Source organism: Orbicella franksi, chromosome 13, assembly GCF_964199315.1.
Source record: "Orbicella franksi chromosome 13, jaOrbFran1.1, whole genome shotgun sequence".
In the NCBI taxonomy this organism is placed as follows: domain Eukaryota; kingdom Metazoa; phylum Cnidaria; class Anthozoa; order Scleractinia; family Merulinidae; genus Orbicella; species Orbicella franksi.
Genome location: NC_138157.1, coordinates 3,724,832 through 3,727,400, shown reverse-complemented (window position 1 = coordinate 3,727,400; position 2,569 = coordinate 3,724,832). Strand labels below are relative to the sequence as shown.

The 2,569-nt window shown below is 41.3% G+C and overlaps 1 protein-coding gene across 1 annotated transcript in view; it reads left to right on the top strand.

Annotated features, from left to right (window-relative positions):
- LOC145465628 (ficolin-2-like) overlaps positions 1-1,667 on the top strand; it is an 8,601-nt gene extending 6,934 nt beyond the window's left edge. The window contains exons 4-5 of the mRNA XM_081449406.1: positions 560-940; positions 1,228-1,667. Coding sequence (XP_081305532.1) covers positions 560-940; positions 1,228-1,493 — 647 coding nt within the window. The 3' untranslated portion in view covers positions 1,494-1,667. The remainder of the gene's footprint in view (positions 1-559; positions 941-1,227) is intronic.
- Positions 1,668-2,569: the final 902 nt, after the last annotated feature.

The window sequence follows — 2,569 nt, the reverse complement described above, 5'->3', positions numbered from 1 at the left end:
TAAACTGTCTTTGAGCGTCTTTTCGTCTGCATCAACCTTTGTAACGGAGAACATACCGGCCTGTTGGAAGTCTGTGAAAACAAGAAGTGGTTCTAACCAATATATGCATCGGCCGTTTAGTGGCCAAAACACTCGTTTCAGTTTGCACACATAATCATTACCATAACAAATTCCAGATTCTGATTGATTCTAAGCATGGTTACTTTTCACCCCAGTGGAGCGAAATAAGTTAAAGTGTCCAGAATTTGCGTTCCGCGCACCCATGATTTGGTTTCTGCTAGCTTGCGAGCAAGCTCACGTTTGGGGAGCACACGCCTCTGCGCCAGACTCCCCCATACCGGATCGCTTCTTTCGTCGACTCGCTCTTCAGTCGCTCGTATGACTCAAAGGTGAGCCTGCTCAGAGGCTAGATTCCTGTTTTTAGCTACTCTTAAATCCCAAAACCTTCCATGACTGGCCTTTTCTCGGTGAATAATAATTCCAGCTAGCCTTCCATGAACAAACCACATTTAGTTTCCAGCTTGGTTTTAAGACGTGTTCGTTTCTTTTTTCCCGCTAGCTTACAAGACCTGCTCTGAGATCTACAAATCTGGTGAAAGAAAAGACGGTGTGTACACCATTAAACCTGACAATCTGTCTGCCTTTGATGTGTTTTGTGACCAAACAACAGCAGGTGGGGGGTGGACAGTGTTCCAGAAGAGACTGGACGGTTCGGTCGATTTCTACCTTAACTGGAGCGATTACAAATTTGGGTTCGGTAGTCTGAGAAGTGGATTTTGGCTCGGACTGGACAAAATTCACCGCCTGACCGCAGATGATAACAGCATGCTGCGTGTGGGCTTGGAAGACTTCGAAGGGAATACAGCTCATGCCGAGTATGACAAGTTCGGTGTTATGGGTGAGAGTGACAAGTACAAGCTGATCCTCGGCTCTTACTCAGGTAGGAAGGTTTTTCTTTTTCATCTTGCACTGCACAAACTGTACAAACTGGCAACCGAAAAAAATGCTTATCACGGTGCAAGCTGAGATTAAAAGTTATTTGAATTTCAATCTTTAGGTACATCTACATAAATGACTTCGAACCGTACAAGAACAATAAAAGGTGGCTTTGTTCCTTTCTATTTCAAATTCACCTTGCTGACGGGATGTTAGCTGCGGGGCTAGTATATTTATTTTTATAACTATTATATAAACGGTTATTCATTTCTGATTTTTTTTTTGTTCTAGGAACAGCTGGTGATTCTCTCTCAGTTCATCGTGGTGAATCGTTTTCAACTCGAGACCAAGATAACGATGCAGCTCACAACAGGGACTGCGCCATGGAGTATCAAGGAGCCTGGTGGTACAACACTTGTCGCCACTCAAACCTGAATGGCATGTATCATGACGGTGGAGCCTCTCCACTCCAGGATGGTGTCACCTGGTACCACTGGAAGGGGCATCAATACTCCCTGAAGATGACCGAGATGAAAATAAGACCAGTAGATTTCTGATTTTCTTCTACATCTACATTCTTAACTTGCAACATCCTATCAGGACGGTTTGCAAGTAATATAAAAAGAAAATGAGGAAATAAATATACAACTAGGTGATGTAAGCTAATGTATCAGATACGAGAGACCGTGTCTTACCATTTTCTGTTTACGTGATATAGCTATTAAACTAAGATGCCCTGATGAAGGACTAATGTGCTTATGCTACAGTGATTTTAAAATTTACCTATGTCAACTTCACTGGTATCAACATTAAGAGTCGTCAACTCGTCTGTCGACGGAAAAAATAATGAAAAAAATAATCGTTTAATCCTCGGAAGGTCTACACTGCCTAAGCTCCATGTTCGTGTATGAACCCGAAGAAGATACGTGGTCGTGGTCATGGTCTGATGGTGACTCGAGCCATAGGATTGATGATCACCTAAACAATCATTTAAAAAATCTTGAGTATTGACAATTTATTTATTAACCATATGTAAGAAACATATTTCTCGCTATCACACTATATACTTGAAGTTATTAAAAACTGGATCATTGGACAATGCAATTCAAGAGTTTTCACTGGAATCATGGTACATTTAAGCAAAAGCCTCCATGTGGCGCGAAATAAGCCCGGGTATTTGATTGCGGACATTATCTGTTCCGAGAAGCGAACTTTTTTTTTCGAGAGTTATCTCAAGGAAAACTGTGAGCTTCGGGGGCCGGATAATGATGTCCTAGGACAAATATCTGAGCATATTTTCGCGCTAAATGGAGGCAAATTGTGTTTTCATCCTTCAAATATTTGTCACAACACGCGGGATATTTTGAAAATTGGGAGATATCACTCAGAATTCACATTTGGTTCTTTACAAACAATTGAGGTTGTGTTTCTTATTTGTGAAAGAAATCGAAGGAACAAATATGTTGCAATAACTGTAATATCCTGGCCCCTCGTCGCGATCGACATTGTATCCCTTTTTTGCAAGTCGGGTAGACTACAAATATCTTCGGCGGTTTCGGGCATTTAATTTGTTCTCATCAATCAAAGTTATATTAGCTCTATTTTTGGTTGAAAACTCACCTGATGGGCGATT